The 17,359-nt window shown below is 41.4% G+C and overlaps 1 protein-coding gene across 5 annotated transcripts; it reads right to left on the bottom strand.

Moving 5' to 3' along the window:
* Window positions 1–337: 337 nt before the first annotated feature.
* LOC147248892 (adhesion G protein-coupled receptor G2) lies at window positions 338–15,810 on the bottom strand. 5 transcript variants are annotated; one of them, XM_086225990.1, is made up of 30 exons: window positions 15,631–15,810; window positions 14,256–14,317; window positions 13,820–13,897; window positions 12,635–12,705; window positions 11,583–12,472; window positions 10,620–10,641; window positions 10,495–10,532; window positions 10,155–10,285; window positions 9,993–10,071; window positions 9,835–9,872; window positions 9,206–9,253; window positions 9,038–9,108; window positions 8,907–8,944; window positions 8,779–8,818; window positions 8,360–8,394; window positions 8,145–8,269; window positions 7,922–8,054; window positions 7,582–7,835; window positions 7,287–7,497; window positions 6,522–6,678; window positions 6,034–6,198; window positions 5,470–5,592; window positions 4,952–4,997; window positions 4,749–4,852; window positions 4,539–4,663; window positions 2,507–2,878; window positions 2,143–2,426; window positions 1,081–1,182; window positions 801–944; window positions 338–620 (listed from the first exon to the last, which is right to left on the bottom strand). In XM_086225990.1, the coding sequence occupies exons 1-30, from the start codon at window positions 15,693–15,695 to the stop codon at window positions 517–519; spliced, it is 4,155 nt and encodes a 1,384-aa protein (XP_086082116.1). In that variant the 5' UTR covers window positions 15,696–15,810; the 3' UTR covers window positions 338–516. The 5 variants fall into 5 exon arrangements, with proteins under 5 accessions (XP_086082116.1, XP_086082117.1, XP_086082119.1 ...); XM_086225991.1 differs by having other exon boundaries at window positions 13,820–13,894; XM_086225992.1 differs by lacking the exons at window positions 338–620; window positions 801–944; window positions 1,081–1,182 and having other exon boundaries at window positions 2,281–2,426; window positions 2,507–2,717.
* Window positions 15,811–17,359: the final 1,549 nt, after the last annotated feature.

Below are 17,359 nucleotides of genomic sequence, written 5' to 3'. Positions count from 1 at the left end.
TAGGTGTGACTGTGAGTGTGAATGGTTGTTTGTCTCTATGTGTTGGTCCTGTGATGGACTGGTGACCTGTCCAGGGTGAACCCTGCCTCTCACCTGAAGGCTGCTGGGATAGGCTTCAGCCCCCCCCCCCCCCCCCCCCACCCCATGACCCCCAACAGGATAAGCGGTAGAAAATAAATAGATGGATGGATGGATTTTCCAAAGGGAGAGCAAGTTGAGAGGTTGCACTTTGACCGCTAGATGGCGCTAGACTCAACACTTTCGGAAGCAGCAGAAACAATTTGCTGGTATTACAGACATTCAAATGAGTTATTGAGGACTTTGAGGCTTTGTGAAATTGAGGAAATGTTGCATTGTATTGATTTATTTACATTGTTGACAATTTTAAGCGAGTGAGACTTCAATTTTATCAACGTAAGAAAATTGAAAATACCGAGTACAATGTATAACAGGCTTCCATGGCCTGTCACATATAAAAAGCGCAAGAAAATACAGATGTAAAGTAAACAGTCTTCATCAGGAAGCTTGTTGGTCTCTGTACTGCCTGTTGATGTCGTTGAGGATCACATCCGTGGTGGCGTCCTCATTTGCGGTAATTGCTCTGTCTTCTAATGGGCTACCTGTAACACAGCATGTCTGTCATTCCTGATTAAACTGATATCCTGTAACTGGAAGGTGCATCATTAAACTGGATATCCCTAAATTAGCTTTAAAGCTAACGAGCGCTACCTGTCTGAATCTCTTCTCACATGTTGAAAACGTGGATGAAAGCACATTAATATCAGCCTGTGTTCGCCTACCTACGCCGCTGGCCAGTTGATTTGAAGAGTCAGTGATGAGGAAGGACGTGGAGCTGGATGAGTTGTTGGAATTAGAGGAAGGAAGAGACGACTTTCCGTTCAGTGATGACTTCTTTGCATTCTGTGTTGCGGTGCGGCTCCAATCTGCAAGGAGGATATTGTTTGAGAAAAAAGGAATAATTATTTCATGGATCTCATGTACTGAAACCTTGGAGGAGACAGAGAGTAAATAAAGAGTTTTCTTGCAACGTTGTGAAATTAAAAAGTGACCAAGTGTAACCTGAGTTCTCTGGCAGTCTCATTCTGCCACAGCAGAGGTAGGTCCTCCACTGTCTCCTCACGTTCTCCTTCAGCACACAGTAGAACACAAATATGAAGAAACCTGCCAAAACAGAATTATCAGTCACAGCGGGGAGCCAGACGTTCTCTTGAGAGAGAAACTTCAACTTCAACATTTCAAACTAGAGTGGTGGCCCTCGTTCGAGGGGCTTTGGGTTGTGTGATGTCACAAAATCTCTGCACACAAATCACCTATAAATTATTCCTAATTCAAGGTGCAATACTGATTTTTGATGTCTAAGGTGACATCAGTGTTCTGAAGCTTGAGCTGAAAAGCACTGGAGAGTTACTCTGCCTAGAGCTGTCCGCAAGGCACACATCAAATTTGGTGTTGATCAGACAAACACTGGTTAAATACACACAGACAAATGTAAATTCTTGAATTTACAGTCTGTCATTTCAGTCAGGACACCAGTGATGACACCAGGGATCAGGACGACGTCTGCTAGCATGCATGCAGGAGTGCAGTTATCTTGCTGCCTCTGTGATACAGTCCCTGAGGAACTTCTAATAGGAATTTCTTTAAATTTTGCACAAACATTAACTGGGACTCATGAATTAACCAAAAAACTTCGAGTGGTCAAAGGTCAAATGCTTGCTTAAGGGTTCATGTCTTAATCCTGTGAATCGACTACAAACATAAATGTGTCTAGAGCAGGAGTCACCTACCTTTTTAAAGCTGAGAGCTACTTCTTGGGTACCAATTAATGCGAAGGGCTATATATATATATATATATATATATATATATATATATATATATATATATATATATTTGTTTTTTAATCTATATATAAAACCCCATTTCATATATAGATAAATCTGGGACAGGCCTATTGTCATTTTCAAATTCACACCAATGCAAGTGTGATTAAAAATAGAAACAAAAAAATTAGATGCAGCTCACTGGTGAGTGGTGCTACGGTGAACTATTTTTAGAACAGGCCCATGGGCGACCTGATGCCCGCGGGCACCATGTTGGTGACCCCTGGTCAAGACACTCACCTTGCAAGGAGTTAAAGATGGCAAAGAGGTACATGAACGCAAGATTAACGGGCCCCCAGGCGAAGAAGGCGAAACCCCAGGTGAGCCCCAAGAGGAGCGTTATCCCCACCACGCTGCGAACATCCTGCATGGTGGTGCGGTGATGCGTATTGTGAGGGTTCTGCCTCTTGATCCGACACAGCTGCACCAACACCACGATGAACATGATGAAGTTGAAGACAAAAATGACACAGAAGTAGGCCACCACTGCCACGTAGAAGGCAATGTCATTTTTCAGCCAGCAGCTGTGGAATAGGATGAAAGTTTAGTGATGCATGACGGGATGTTAGTGTACACGATGTGTAGTTGATACCATCAGACTCACAAGTCATCACTAGTGCCGTCAGAAAACCTTCCATAGGAGACCAGACCGTAGTTGTCCTTGTCGATGGCAATGACGATAATGACTACAATCATGGGGACGCCCCAGCCCACCAGCGAGAACTTCAGCATGTAGTGGGATATGTAGCTGTTGAAGACCTTCACCAGGGCCAAGTACATTTGAACAGCCTCCAGTCCCATCCAGGTGAAGGAGACTAACAGGAAGTAGTGCAGGAACCAGGCAGTGGAGATGCAGAGGCCCACGGCGTGTGGGTAGAGCGCCAACCACGCATCCACGAGGAAGACCAGGTTCAGGAGCAGGAGAGCCAGACACAGCTGGATCAAGATTTTGGATGGAATGTCCTTACGCAACCTCCTGTAGTGGCCACAAAACCTTTAATAGGACTCATTGTGTGTACTTCCTCTTCCCTGTTTACTTTACAAACTCATTGCTACACTTCTCCTTTTGTACACAGATAAAATTGTGGTTGTCGCTTGTGCTTCTAAATCAGGAAAAAACATCTCAGCCTTTCTAAGTGGCTTCATGTGGATCCTCTCCTCCTCCCAGGCATCAAACTTTGTTTTTTATTTCAACACAATACACTCATTCATAAACCTCGTTCATAACTACCCTACCTGGAAAATATGCTTTCAATTTTGCTCAACAGATGTAATTTGATAAAAATTTATACACACATGATTACTAGAACGCTAGCAAAGCTGTTATCAGGCACTTCATGGATTTGAACCAGACTATCAGGGATACTTGTAGATGAAGAACCAGCGACTTTATGAAATGTCCTTACTCTTCTCTTTTACTAATAATCCCGAGAATCTCAGAAGAACTGACATCATATTTGATCATCCATCCATCCGTCCATCCATCCATCCATTGTCTTCCGCTTATTCCTGTTAAGGGTTGCTGGGGGGCTGGAGCCTATCCCAGCAGCACGGACGAGAGGTGGGTTTCACCCTGGACAGGTCACCAGTCCATCACAGGGCCAACACATAGAGACAGACAACCATTCACAATCACAGTCACACCTACGGTCAATTTAGAGTATCAATCAGCCTCGTCCCCTCTTGATGTCTTTGGACTGTGGGAGGAAGCTGGAGTACCAGAGAGAACCCACACAGGAACAGGGAGAACATGTAGACTCCACACAGGAAGATCCTGTGATGGAGCCGGGACTCGAACCAGGAAACTTCTTGCTCTGAGGTGACAGTGCTGACCACTGCACCACTGTGCCACCCATATTTGATCATGTTAATTAAAAATCTGTCTATTCTGTTTGATCTTATTTGGTATTTTTTACAATTGTAATTTACATGATCATTATTTTGTTTCAGGTGGCACGGTGGTGCAGTGGTCAGCACTGTCACCTCACTGAAAGAAGGTTCTGGGTTCGAGTCCCGGCTCCATCACAGGATCTTCCTGTGTGGAGTCTCCATGTTCTCCCTGTTCCTGTGTGGGTTCTCTCTGGCACTCCAGCTTCCTCCCACAGTCCAAAGACATCAAGAGGGGACGAGGCTGATTGATACTCTAAACTGACCGTAGGTGTGACTGTGAGTGTGAATGGTTGTCTGTCTCTATGTGTTGGCCCTGTGATGGACTGGTGACCTGTCCAGGGTGAACCCCTCCTCTCACCTGAAGGCTGCTGGGATAGGCTCCAGCCCCCCCCCCCCCCACACACACACACAAACACACACACAACTTTTAACAGGATAAGTGGTAGAAAATGGATGGATGGAACTTGAGAAGATTGAGTTGAGTTTATTTTGTAATGATTCAAAACAAATCTATTTTTCTTCTACCTCAACTCATCTTCTCAACTTAAAAATGTAAGACAATCGGTATAATTAAAACAAATAGGTTTTTTTTGGCAGTGTAAAGCATTTAGAAGTTCAGTTTATTCATCTGATGTGTCCTTTGTAAATAAAGTTTGTTATAGTCACAAAGGACAGTACGCGTAGTGACTGAATGCAATTTGAGAGTGAAATATTATAAAAAATGGTGAATATTATTAAGTGCTCACCCAAATGCCAAGTAGGTGAGGAGTGTGACGGAGAGGAAGATGGCAGAGATGCCACAGCCAATATAGGTGATGAAGGTGAGGATGGTGGCCTGTAGACGGCTGGTGACCGGCTGCCTGGAGAGGTTCTGCAGGGTTTCAGTTTAGAAATGTAACACCTTTTATTTATTGTTATAACAAATAAAAAACAAACAAACCTGGAGGTCATCTTACCAACAGGATAGCAAAGCTGGTCAGATGGTTGCAGCCACAAACTGTCATATTATCTGTGCTGTTAAGGACGTAACAGCCTCTCGGGTTCCAGCCACCAGATCCGTCTACCAACAGAAAATCAGAAAAACCATTCAATTGAAAAATAGACCAACTGTGTTCATATTTCTTCTAGTAACTGCAATGGATATTTTTAGACAACTTACCGTTTAATTTGAAGTCCCAGAAAACACATGTAGCCACATAATTAGCCTGCAGTTTGGGGATAAATGTGTTATTACGTTCGAATTTTACATTCTCTTGGATTGAGCCCAATATTTGTAATCCGGTATTGAATGTGAGAGCTGTTGATGTGAGAGGGGGACAATGTGCAGCACTCCTCTGCTCTCCTCGCTCTCAAAAAACAATTTTCACACAAGCTATTTTTTTTTTTTTTGCTTCTGTTCTGTAGTGCTGCTTAGTGGATGCACGAAGTAAGATGTGCACCACAGTGCAAGCATTAGTCTGTTCCTACGTAAAATCCAAATATCAGCTCTCACCACCCTCTTACTCCGGTATGCACAGGGCTGCCTGCAACTTCGACTGGGGCCCCAGCGTAAACCTGCCAGGGGCCAAAAGTCCTTAATAGTGGAGGAAAGCACTCTCTGGGTGCTTTCTGATTTCTAGAATTTTTTTAAAGCCTAACTATTACTTTCTTAAAAATGGTGTTGTGAAGCGGACTCACTGGAACGGGCTCCATGTTCCTCAGGTGGATAATCACATCATCCCGGAGTCCTGTGATTGACAGGTTCGCCACACTCGCTCCCAGGATGCCACTGTTAAGTTTGCGTTTTTCCAAAGATCTGTCCTGTACAACCAGTCAGATACAGGACCAGTTAATTTGAACCAGTTATAAACTGCAGCCCCCCCTCCAAAAAAATTCCAAGCCACACCCTTATTCTAGGCATTGTTCTCTTGATACTGCACAATAAAAATAACAAAATGATAGAGTGCAGCTGATGAACTGAAGGCTGATCTGAACAGAAAAGAATGATCTGCTCTCTATTGAGTTCTTATGTTCTTGTTTTTTTTTAAATCTTCATTTATTCCATTCAAGCGGTTTGTGTTTTTAATCTGAAACAGTTCAAGGAAGAGAGGGGAGATGAGTTAGGTTCTTGTGTATTCGCTGAAAACCCAGTTTAACATGCACTGGGCAACAGCGATAGCTCTTCTCAGTTTCATCTAAAAGGCACAAAAAACAAGGATAGAACATTTAAAACAGCACAGAGTGATGCCGAACGCATCCAACCTGGAATATTGTGCTTTTCTGGTAGAAGTTGAACTGAACTCTGGTGGCCAGCTGCTGTTCCTCTGAGGTCAGGTCCTCGGTGAGGGAGGGGGGCAGCCTGATGGAGCCCTGAGGCACTGAGGAGTCTGATCCAACATTGCGCCTCAGTCTGGGATCTCCACGGACCTGCGCACGCACACGCACGCGCACACACACGCACACACACACACACACACACACACAGAATTAAAATCCACTAGTATGTCATCGTGATTTACCACCATCACTTTCAATGTTATGATGTATGACTTTGAAAACTACGCTGAAATATGCCTCATTATTACAGGGACTGTATATCAGAATAAATGTGGATCAAATCTAATCTTGCTTTGCCCTTCTGTTATTATTTTTGTAAAAAAAAAAAAGACTTACAATATATACTCAAAAAAATAAAAACACGCAGAAAGTTCTTAAAATGAATCTAATAAAGTTCAATATGGGTGTTCTACCTGAACATTGTTGGGGTCAGAGATGGAGAAGAAGGTTTCCTGGAAGTTGCTTCCATCTACTGGTTTCACAGACAGAGCCACAGCCGGGGACAGGAGGGTCTCCGCCTCGTCTTCGAGCACCAGCTTCAGTCCCACTGTGTCAACAATCCCTATGATCCTGACGAGATTAAGAAAATAAATGGAACTGTACAAAATAACAATCTATTGACCAACTACAAATACTAGTACAAACACAGATGTGAGATCATAACAAGAAACAATTCAATTTTGGCTCATATATTGAATTTTCTCTCCCCAAAGTCCTGTACCTCTTGGCCTGCAGATTAGGAATGTATGGGCTATATTGGGTTATTTTTGGAGTATTGAACTCAGTGCGGCCTGTTTTTGTTTTTTGTTTTTTAATTAAGTAACCACAAAGAGATAAAGCCAGGTTTTGTTGCCACTTGCCCTCCCCCTTGTTCTTTCTCTGTCTATCTGTGCCACTTTGTCTTGTATTAAGGTTTATTTGTACGCAGGTTTAGCCAAAACATGAATGAGTTGTGAACATCCATGAAAAGTCACAATAGAAACTGTCAAGCTTTGTATTTCACTGTGCATAACTGTGGTTTTGATCTGGATGGAAAACCATTGGATATTATCAGGCAGGGCACGATAGAATTAAGAGAAAATGAGAATTAGTTGTAAAGTTTTGGTTAAAAAAAAAAGAAAATGAAAAGGCTCAGGCAGAATTTCTGGAAAGTCAGACTGGGATAATTAATGTGGGACCTGCTGGAGGAGTCTGCCAGCGTCTCAGGAGAAGCGTCCAGCAGATTGCTGACGATGTGGATGGAGGTGTTTCCTAGAGCCAGGCTGATGGTGGGGCCTGACAGAAGACTCTCCAGCTGAGATACCAGTTGTTCCACCTGGCTGGAGTTCAGTCCGGACATGTCCCTCGTCAGCTCAAGCAGAGAGTTGGCTTGGCTTTCCCTGCTTCCAGCTGTAGCCAGACGAACAGGGATGTAAGGTGGCTTTTATTGCCAAAACGTGGCTTAAACGTAAAGCTGAGGTGGAAGCTAGGAACCTGCGTCACTGGTTGTTGGGCCCTCTGGTGTTGTCACAGGAGTGGATCCAGTTCCAATGGCTGTGGTGAGTTTTGCCAATTCTGTGATAGGAGCAGCACTAGTGGTGGTGTTCAGGGCTTCTGCTGCTGTATTCACGGGGGATGAAGTTCCATATACAGAGGAGGAAGTTGCCTGTGGTTGCACGGTTGTAAAATTCCGATGACGGAAGGAACATTGCTCTTCTAGCAACACGATCACATTCTTCCCTGGTTGACTTCAGAGAAAGAGAAGTCAATAAATAAAGTGAAAAAGCTGCAACACAAACAGTCTGTGAATCATTTCTTGTATGAATCTACAAACCAGTTTAGGATTGAGGATGAGGACTGAGATTCTTCCACCAGTGAGCAAAAGTTTGGAGGCTTGACTTTCATGATTTCCCACGTGAACTGGGAGTCCAACAGGTTGTCACTGACATCTGAATATCCACAAATAGCTGATAGAGATAAAACACCAAAGCAGTTACACTGTGGACAAAACAAAATGATGTAACGTTTTTAATAGTTCTCCGTTTATACGTGCGCACCTGCTCGGGTCACCGCTCCGTCAAAATGGATCAATTCCTCAGTCTGTAACGCAGCATTCACAGCTTCCGACAGGCTACAGATGGGAACCTCGCGAGCAAAGCGTAAAATCACCGTGCAACTTTGACTTTGAGGAATAAGACATCCAATGAGTACGCATTCAGTGATAAAGCACGTAGTATTTGCAAATGTACAATGACAATATTAGAAAACTCACTTTTTGTATATCTCCTCACAATACACCGCTTCATCCTGAGCAGAAATTTATTTTATTTTTTTACAAAATATGTGATTACAATAAAAAGAACACGCCATGTCAGCCTTTGCATCGATTTGAACGCGCAATTTGACATTCCAATACATCGTGAAGCTTCAGAGCCAAAGATTCTCTCACACTAGGAGACAACTTCATCTTTCCATTTGAACCATTTTCTCATTAACTATTTTTTTTTCACTGTAGAAAAAAAAGTCAATTCCATGCAACAGTACATGGGAGATCCTTGAAGTCAAATAATGTCACCTCTTGATGTTCTTAGAGTTTAATAGACAAAACATTTTTGCTTAAATTTAGATTAGTTTTGTTCTCGAATACAATGGCAAGCAGTCACAGTAGTAGAAGGTGTGGTGGCTGATTACCTTGTACTCAGAGGCAATGACGGCCCAAGGACAGGAGACACTGCAAAGGAACATCGTGAATTAGTGAGTCAGTCTTCTTCCATCTAAAATGTGATCCAATATGTGCTCGAATAAGGAAACAAACATACTTTGCGTTGGGAGAGCATAGATCAATTAGACGGGGAATCTGTTTAAATTAAAAAAACAGGAAGTAACTCCTGAAAAAAAACAAAACATAAACCAGATGTTGCACACATACAGGACGCGCGTATGAACTTACGTGGGTAAGAGGAATATATAACTCATCCCCCCCGAGAAGTTCGGTTGAAATTTCAAAAGTGTAATATGCATCTGAAAATGTAAGAGAAACAAATCATAATCAGTTCAAATGCTTAGATGATCATCTGGTGTTTTGTTTATTATTATTATTGATAAATAATTTACTCACCAGCGCTATTACAGTAAGAAGAGCAGCTGCATTCTTTGGTCTTGTTCCCTGGAAAGTCAGCACATGTCGGTTTATTCGAATGTCAGCGTGTTCCTCACTTAGGGACTGTCTACAAATTACTGTGGGATTATCATCTATATCAAACTAGCATGTTTTGCTTTTGTTCTGAATGTATTTTACATCATGTCAATGTAACTTAAGAACTCCCAAACAATACCTGATATTACTAATAAACTGAACAATAGGGCACATCTTTTTTCACACATTTTACTGATATATATATATTTTTTATATTAATATCTTTAGGTTATATTTTTTAAACAGATTCTATGTCATTTCTATGCGTGGCTCCAAATCATTACCTGCTATGATCACTAGACGGAACAAATAGGAAGCACCTCTTTTCTCCCAACTGCATTGATATCTTAGTTTCACGTGAATATTTTAAAAGAAAAGTTGTGGTAAGTTTCTGTGTTTTCTGGGAGTTTGCCCTGATAAAGTATGCAAGCTACCGATTTGACAGAAGTGGCTTACTGTGACGAATATAAATACAGTCCAGGTTAAATCAGTCATACTCATCAATATTTACTTTTCCCTTTGAGGAATTTCATGGAAATGTTAGAGCTCACCTGCTCCACACTGGCCGACCTCAAATCCAGCCATTTCACTGTCAAAACACAACCAGACAAGAGAAGCAACACGTTCATAGAAGGAAGTAACATATGCTAAATTTCGTTTGCTTCTTAGAGTAAAAGTAGCGATGACTGGATAGACAAGCTGAAGTTACCATGACGGCACGTCTTCTGCAGTATACTCGCAGATGTTTTCCTTTTGAAAATCGCTGCTGCAGACGTCACTGATGTGTTCTGATCACACACACGAAGGTTTACTTGCCTTATAGAAACTCATTAGGGAGGCTATTGTGTATTTGAGAGATTGTAACACTCACTCGGTATATCTACTCTGCTTCTCGCCACATGGATGTCAGAGGAGGCTTGACTGACTGCACAGAGAGTTTGGATGATACAACATGGATGTACGTGCTGCCTCAGGCCCAGAGTCACCTGGCAGTTGGTCTGTCTGAGGAAGAATGACAGCGTCATTTGTTTAACTTCGCATAACTGGCATATCTCTCATGCAACTCAAACTGAAGGCTTTCATTGTCTTATTTAATCTAGGAATGCCAACTTGAAATAGTTAAGATTAGTTATTGAATATTACATAAATTCAGTGAGAAATAGCACCAATCATTAATCGACGATGACAGTAAACTTTAGTCTTTAACCAACCTTCCTGAAGAATTTGTAGCACATGAAACTTCAACGCCCTGTTAAAAAAAATGAACCAGTTCTCATTAACCTCATCCCTCCACTCACTTTAAAAAACACAAAACACACATTTGAATGTTACTTACTAGAAATAAGCCAGGAGTTTTACTGGAAAAAGAAATGACAACATTAAGATGTCTTTAGTCATGCCCTCAAATATCAAGATTATTTGAACGTACTCTATCAAAGATTTGTCAAGATATTTCACTCAAAACTTAAGATATCAACCTCATAGACTAGGAAGTTGATAAGTGTACAGTGGAAAATGGATGAAATCAATCAAAAAGTCAACTGTAAAGAATAAGAGGTTGATATATATCTTGATCAGCAGGCACCAGACCTAAATCAGGGGATGACTCAATTTGGTACGGAAGCTGAGAAAGGACGTATTTGCAATTTCCTGAATTCTTTCACCTCCGAACCAAGAGCAGATTCTTTTCTTGTCTTGAGAAAAAAAAACTTGTTTACACACGATAACAATCCTCCTGAGAAAGACGCAAGCTGTTTCTCAACATAATCAGATTCCTTCTTCAGATTACAGGATAATAATGGAGAACTAAACAATTTGGTTTATTTGATCTCACGTGATATAAGTCTCCAACACTAAATATCTCAAATAAAAGAATCAGAGAAATCAAGACACGCTAGACCTCATGTTAGCGATGCTAAGTTAATAGGAAACTACATTCATGGACTATTTTTTTTTTTTTTTGTCTTTTGTATTTCCCCTCTTACTGCAATAGCCCTTTATCTCAGTGCTTTTTTAGTCACGCTGTATTTTAAGGTCACCTGAGTCTGCCAGCACATCTCTCTGCTATGTTATGATATGTCATGTTACCAGTTATGGGAGAAAATCTCAAGTCAGGCCTTTCTCTGCTTCCGTACATTAACATTAGCATTATTAGCATTTATTCTCTGGAAGACAAATTTTCATAGCAAAAATAATGGAGGATTCAGGTTTCAATCAATATGAGGACTTGTTGAGTTAAAGTATCTTGTATAAATCTTGTGTTGTCTAATCTATGAAAATTTTACAAAAATGGTTATACCTGGTTATGGGTTCCAAACTGTCACCAGTATCACGAGCAAATCGTCTCTTGTTCAGGTGACTGCTGCGTGCTTTGTTTATGTCGCTATCTGTATGGTTGGATTTGATCATGCTTCCACTGGCTGGGAAGACTAAGGGTCTGCTGGTCTGACTCAGCTGCAACGTTGGACTGAGACTCATATTACCTGTGGTTCTGCTGTTGCTTTTTAATGTTGTTGCTTGTACTGTGTGTTCGTGCACTGACGTATATGGTATGGTTGCTGCAGGTGTGCTAAAGCTTTGTGCTATTGTTGCGTTGTAGCTTCTTGATGTAGCTGCAGTTGTGATGTCCTGCTTAAACATGGTCGATCCTGCTGTAGTTGAGCTCTCATTTGACGTTGACGTAGTGAGTGTGGCGACTGCAGGTGTGCTAACGCTTTGTGCTATTGTTGCGTTGTAGCTTCCTGATGTATTGGTGGTTGTGTTGTCCTGCTTAAACATGGTTGATCTTGCTGACGTTGCGCTCTCATTTGACGTTGACGTAGCTAGTGTGGTTGCTGCAGGTGTGCTAAAGCTTTGTGCTATTGTTGCGTTGTAGCTTCCTGATGTATTGGTGGTTGTGTTGTCCTGCTTAAACATGGTTGATCTTGCTGACGTTGCGCTCTCATTTGACGTTGACGTAGCTAGTGTGGTTGCTGCAGGTGTGCTAAAGCTTTGTGCTATTGTTGCGTTGTAGCTTCCTGATGTATTGGCAGTTGTGTTGTCTGGCTGTAACATGGTTGATCCTGCTGTAGTTGAGCTCTCATTTGACATTGCTGTAGGTATAGTTTGAGAAGCGGTGGGTGCAACAGTTGTGTCTTCATGGTTTCGAGACACACAACTCTCCAAATTGTTTTGGAAAACCTGTTGGAGCTGTGAAAAGCAACATGATACTCAGTATTTTAATGATAGGATATATTAACTATACACACACACCCACACACACACACACACACACACACACACACACACACACACACACACACACACACTTTTTGAATGAGCAGCTCATCAATAACTTGATTCCCCACATACCCAGGAAATAATTTCTGATTCATTCTTCTTTCTTCCAGTCACATCCACAGTGACCTCAACAAAGTAGACAACTGCAGAAAAGGAAAGATGGAACATAGGGAAAGAGTTGCTGACTTTTAATCCCTAATAATGGTCAAAACTTTCCCACATGCAAGTTTTTAAAGCATCTGTGTCAAATCAACATCCTGTCTAAAACACTACATATTTGCCACATTTCAAATCCCAAACCCAAGACAACATAAATGACATCACAACCAGAAAGACAATAAAGATCTATTTTTAAAGAAGTGGTACCCTGACAACACAGAGACCTCTCCAGATTCCATGTAACTAGTTAATAAATGTTAAACTGTACTGCACCCAAAAAGTGTATTTTGACTTTCAAGTACTCATGAATAGGTGTCTTGAGACCACAAAGATGTTTTTCCTTTGGCATCACTTCTTCATTGCTCCAAAATGTAGAAAGAGCCAAGCATACTGTATATAATTAGCCTAAAGCTAATGGCAATTGATGGCGAAGAGCAGCTACAGCAACAAAACCACATCAAACCTTCCTAAAAAGTCAGTTTACGATCTCTCCAGCAAATCATCTAGTATAATCTATGTCTTCTTTATCCAGATATGTGCTTGATAATGTGTGAACACTTTCATTTCACAAAAAAACCCAACAAAACAGAGTAACCCTTCTGATTTGGTGCTACAGGGAACTAGCGTGCTAATGTATGCAGTTGAACTTACTCGCACACACTGTTACACCGAACTGGAAGTGTTATTTGTTTTTATCTCAAATCAAAGTGTTTCGGGATTACTGAGTATAAAGCCAGATAGGAAAACTTACATTTTAGTGGAATTTTGCTCTCAGTAGCGACCAGCTTCAAGTAATTATACAAAGCTGACACTTTTATTTTCATTCTTGTAGTCAAAAAGAAGTTATGCAGGAGGGAAAAAACATCTCTGTGAGCTTCAAACATATTTTGAGAGTGAGCAAAATACACATTTTGGGTGGATTTTCCATTAATGAAAAGAAATACTTCCATGTTTCTCCATTGACTCACTGTGACCATTTGTAACCGTCAGCACTGAGGTGATATTCTGTCTTCCTCTACAGCATCCATCAACACCTGTACTTCTTCCTGATATCAGATGTTTCTGCTCATACGTCAGAGAATACTTTGTCAAGTGTACCTTGCGTCTTTGCACTTGTCTCAGCTAGGGGAAGACGGGACTCAGGAGTTGTGATCCTATTGCAGGAAGCGAGGCCTACTGGAGGAAGAGAGCAGGTTATGTGTGTGTGTGTGTGTGTGTGTGTGTGTGTGTGTGTGTGTGTGTGTGTGTGTGTGTGTGTGTGTGTGTGATATTTTCTGCCTTTGTTTAGAGAGCACATACAGCATAGTGTGACGAGGAAACAAACTAGAGTAACAGGTTACCAGTAAATTAAGAAAGAATTTAGTACATTATTGCTTGTGAATGTGGGTGATGAGTGCTGAATGACAGCCTGGCCAGGCAACAATGGCAGTTTATAAATAGAGTTGCAGAGATAAGATGACCAGTTGATGAATGAGGCCTTCCCTTCATCTTTCAAAATTTTTTTTTTACTGTAACCTGTCACAGCTGATGTTACCTGCCAGGAAGACGACTAGCAGGAAGATCTTCAGACAGACGAGTGAGCCTGGCGTCTTTGCCCTGAAATATAACAAATGCACTCATTAAAGTAACCTATTTATTGCACTAAAAAATGGAAATGTCTGGCAAAAGTGTCACTGAAGTGAACCCCTATGGTTACACAAAAGTGTGAGTCACACTGAAACGCTCCCAGGCAAACCCTCCATTATAGCTCTGATAATGAACGCTGCAGCTCTCCTGTAATTACAGGGCCTCTTGCTTTTATCTTTGGTGCTTTTCAGTTCAACATTACATCCTTAAGAGATGAATAATGCCAAATCAAACACTGTACATTCTTGCTCAGAAACAACCTTTGAGCACACTAAAGAAGAACAAACACATTATCTTTATCAAAGCTTGGGAAATGCAAATATTGATATTTTTAGCCATTATGTATATATATATATGTACATACACACAAACACACACACACACACACACACACACACACACGTATAAAACTTAGGTTATTCCATCCAGTTGTGATTTACATGTATCAGATAGGGCGGCATGGTGGTGCAGTGGTCAGCACTGTCGCCCAACAGCAAGAAGGTTCTGGATTCCAGTCCCGGCTTGAGCAAGGGATCTTTCTGTGTAGAGTCTCCATGTTCTCCCTGTGCCTGCATGGGTTCTCTATGGTACTCCGGCTTCTTCCCACAGTCCAAAGCCTCAGATGAGGCTGATTGATACTCTAAATTGACCGTAGGCGTGGCTGTGAGTGTGAATGGTTGTCTGTCTCTATGTGTTGGCCCTGCGATGGACTGGTGACCCGTCTAGGGTGAACCCTACCTCTTGCCCGAAAGCCGCTGGGATAGGCTCCAACCCCCCCATGACCCTTAACAGGAATAAGCGGAAGAAATGGATGGATGGATGTATCAGATTGTTGGTTATTTTTATATTAATTTTGGAAATCTTATGTTTATCTGCTGTGTATTAGCATCTATATTCCATCCTGGGAACCCTCCTCCATGCCTCTCAGAGGTCTCTGCCTGTTTTTTCCCTGTTAAAGGTTTTTTGTTTTTTTTTAGAAAGTTTTTCCTTACCTGAGGGTTGTAGGATAGTGGATGTTACACTCTATTCAGACTCTAAAGCCCCCTGAGGGAAATTGTGATTTCTGGCTACATGGGAAACTTTGCTGGAAAACAGAATAGTTCTAATTTTCTTTAGGACCTGATTCATATCAACAGAGCACCACTGTAACACCAGACTGTTGCCAGTCCATCAGGTGCTTCTTCTCATGTCTTTATATTCTTAGAAATATTATCAGAAACAAATCTTTAAGGGAGAATTATAACTTGATTAATAAATAAATAAAATAAATACCATCACATTACCTGACAAAGGAGTTAAATCTGTGTGAACCAGAGGATCCACCAAAAGAACCACCAGATGCTTTCATGGCCTTATCCTCATTTTCACAGATCACAACAACCCATGGGCAAATTCCAAACTTGAAATACAAAGCCAAACATTTAAATGCCGCACTACCCCAAACGGACGGAGATCTGGCTTCAACTAGCAGTCGGCTATGTGGTTCACCATGACGTTGTCACCAATGATCAATGGCTGACATGAGGCCCGCCCCTAAAACGTCAACATGACCAGGAGAACCTCTGAGGCATTCTGCCTCTGGCAAGTCTCACTCGGTGTCTATCCACCCACACAACAGGGAATTCTTGGATCCTACACCAGATCAGGAAATTTCAACTGTCATTCTCAAACTAAAATCCCTGAACACCACTTGTAAGTCTTCATAGGGAAGTCATTTTTCTTTTTCTATGTTGTCTGACAGCAAAGGTGTGCCTCAGGGTGTGTCGCTCTCTCTGGGAACTCTTAGTGACAGACACAACAAGAGTTTCCAGGGCAACACTACAGAGCCGAAACAGTCTTGCTATTGTCGTTTCATGTCATGTTGTGTCACAAGAAGTCACGCACCGGCAGCATTTCACCAACTAGGTCACGCTTGTTCGCGACCTGTTTCTCAGGACCGTCAATATCAGGAACACAGTTATCATCTCCATAGTTGTGGTTCTTTTTTTTAAACAAGAATAAATGGTATTATATACAGTTACAACCCAAAGAGAGCACGCTCACATCAGGGAGAGTGTGTTTTATAACTCAAAACCTGCAAAAGATGCTTGACATAAAATGTTTTAATATGAATAACTTACACATTTAACCTCAGACTGGACATAAAATAAACATAAAGTCACAAAAAAATGTGTTATGTAACAGCTTTTCATTTCTATCACTAAGTTATTTAACTGGAGTTTTGGAAGCTGGAAAGGTGTATTAAAAAGTTTAGTTCTATAACTCAGCACCAGAGAGCGCCAGAGGGTTACAGATGACCAGAGGGTGTGCGTTCATGGTTATTTCAGCAGAGAGTTGCAGGAACAGATCCAAATGTTCTCTCTGCCATCATCTATTCTATCTGAAGAGTCAGAGGCTGACACGTCTCAGACTGTCTGCAGATGATCGTGAGGTCTTGGTCACCAGCACCATCACACGATAAAATCAGTACAAGTTGAATACATTAGTAGAAGTAGTGTCCCCCCAAAAAAAGTCTTTTTGCCATTTGGGGTTTAAGACGTGCGAGCAGAAGAATCAAAAAGCTTAAAGGAATATTTTGAAATTTGGCTTGTACATGTTCATGTCGAAGGTTCAGCCAGGGATGGTTAGCTTAGCATAATTACTGGCGGACTAATCTGGAACATTTTTCATACACTTAGGTTTTTGAAGGGATTTCAAAACATGGGATATAATATATGAACGATGTTAAGTTCAAAGGTGGTGATACACAGATTTTGGTTCGCCTCCATTTTCAGAGAGAAATATAGATGCTTCCTTGTGAACAAGCCAGGAAAGATATCTTTAAGGAATTTTACTGTCTCCATTTCTTGTCAATGGCCAAAAAGTCCATGACTGCATTGCACTGATGTTGATAATAACTGCTGCTATGATTCAAAATCTCCATAACAGACCTTCAGATTTTACTCTCAACTCCTTTTAGGCCAAGAATTAACTTTGAGCACTTCCTTAAGAGTATATATTTATTTGAGTATA

Source organism: Aulostomus chinensis, chromosome 15 (assembly GCF_037954235.1).
Source record: "Aulostomus chinensis isolate RoL2024-O1b breed Wild chromosome 15, RoL_Achi_v1.0, whole genome shotgun sequence".
NCBI lineage: Eukaryota > Metazoa > Chordata > Actinopteri > Syngnathiformes > Aulostomidae > Aulostomus > Aulostomus chinensis.
This window is presented reverse-complemented; position numbering and strand designations above follow the sequence as displayed.

Excerpts from the sequence above, each read along its gene's own strand:
- LOC147248892 (XM_086225990.1), bottom strand. The coding sequence starts at position 15,695 with ATGAAAGCATCTGGTGGTTCTTTTGGTGGATCCTCTGGTTCACACAGA. Across the intron at positions 10,642-11,582 it reads AGTTTGGAACCCATAACCAG|TAAAACTCCTGGCTTATTTC; the intron begins GTATAACCATTT and ends TTCTTTTTCCAG. Across the intron at positions 9,109-9,205 it reads TTCTTACTGTAATAGCGCTG|ATGCATATTACACTTTTGAA; the intron begins GTGAGTAAATTA and ends TTACATTTTCAG.